Source organism: Triticum dicoccoides, chromosome 3B (assembly GCF_002162155.2).
Source record: "Triticum dicoccoides isolate Atlit2015 ecotype Zavitan chromosome 3B, WEW_v2.0, whole genome shotgun sequence".
Taxonomy (NCBI): domain Eukaryota; kingdom Viridiplantae; phylum Streptophyta; class Magnoliopsida; order Poales; family Poaceae; genus Triticum; species Triticum dicoccoides.
In genome coordinates this window covers 264,645,533-264,646,606 of record NC_041385.1, presented here as the reverse complement: position 1 = coordinate 264,646,606, position 1,074 = coordinate 264,645,533, and the positions used below count along the sequence as shown (strand labels likewise).

Genomic DNA, 1,074 nt, shown 5'->3' with positions numbered 1-1,074 from the left:
ATAGACTTCTTTCAATAAATTCGGCCCGAAAGCCCACTGGGCAATTCCATGCCGCAGCTCACTAAGCCCACGCCGAGCAAAACCCTTGCCCCCCCGGGCCTTTATAATCCAAACCCTAGCGCAACTGACTCCTCCACCTCGCAGACATCCCCGAGAAGAAGCCGCCGCCGACGCCGCCGACCCTCGCGCCGCCGCCACTTCTCCTCGGGGCGCAACCATGGTGACCTCCACGAAGAAGACGGTAACACCCCCCTTCCCCGCCCACCACCCTGATCTATCCCCATGTTCATGTCGACCTGCCGCGACGCTCTTCTGTAGCTTTGCCGGTTCCCGCCATTCACTTCGGTTCCTTTTCCCGTTCCTCACGTTGTTCTGTTCTTTCTGTCTTGCTGATTTCCGGTGTATTTGTTGTGATGGCGCAGAAGAAGTCCGGGGACAACATCAACAACAAGCTGCAGCTTGTCATGAAGAGCGGCAAGTACACGCTCGGCTACAAGACCGTCCTCAGGACCCTCAGGAACTCCAAGGGTAAGAACCCATCCTCCCTTGCCTAGTTTCCACCGCGCTCAGTATTGCATGTGTTTCATGGGCCCTAGTTTGTGCGAATTGTATGCTAGTATTTGCTAGTTGAAGATGCAGAATATGATGTTTAGATCCTGAGTTTTAGTCAGGAAACGTTCGAGTTTCTGTTGGTCTGACCTTCTGAGCTTTGATTTTGGATAAATAGACGTTGAAATGTGTTCTTGCGCATCGCAAAAGCTGATTACCGGTGGATCTCATTGCTGCTGTGTATGAGTCGATGCCATAGTGATCAGCTTCACCCTGGCTCTTCTAATAATATGGGCTCATTGCTGTGGTCCAGTAGCTGATGGTGGTGTATATCGCATAGTGATTGGGCATTTCTGTATGTTTATTAGAGAGTTGACTCGTAATGCCTGTTATCAAACATTTTAGTACTTGATTACTTGGTAGCATTCTGTTCTATTATGTGTTGTACTCCAGTTAGGTGCTTGAAATTTCGTTAGTCCCTCCAAAATTATCTCATGCTTTTAAGATGTGCAACTATTATGTGGA

At 49.3% G+C, this 1,074-nt stretch overlaps 1 protein-coding gene across 1 annotated transcript in view; it reads left to right on the top strand.

Moving 5' to 3' along the window:
• The first annotated feature begins 96 nt into the window (after positions 1–96).
• LOC119275853 (60S ribosomal protein L30) overlaps positions 97–1,074 on the top strand; it is a 2,852-nt gene continuing 1,874 nt past the window's right edge. The window contains exons 1-2 of the mRNA XM_037556780.1: positions 97–241; positions 423–528. Of these exons, the coding sequence (XP_037412677.1) occupies positions 218–241; positions 423–528 (130 nt within the window). The 5' untranslated portion in view covers positions 97–217. The remainder of the gene's footprint in view (positions 242–422; positions 529–1,074) is intronic.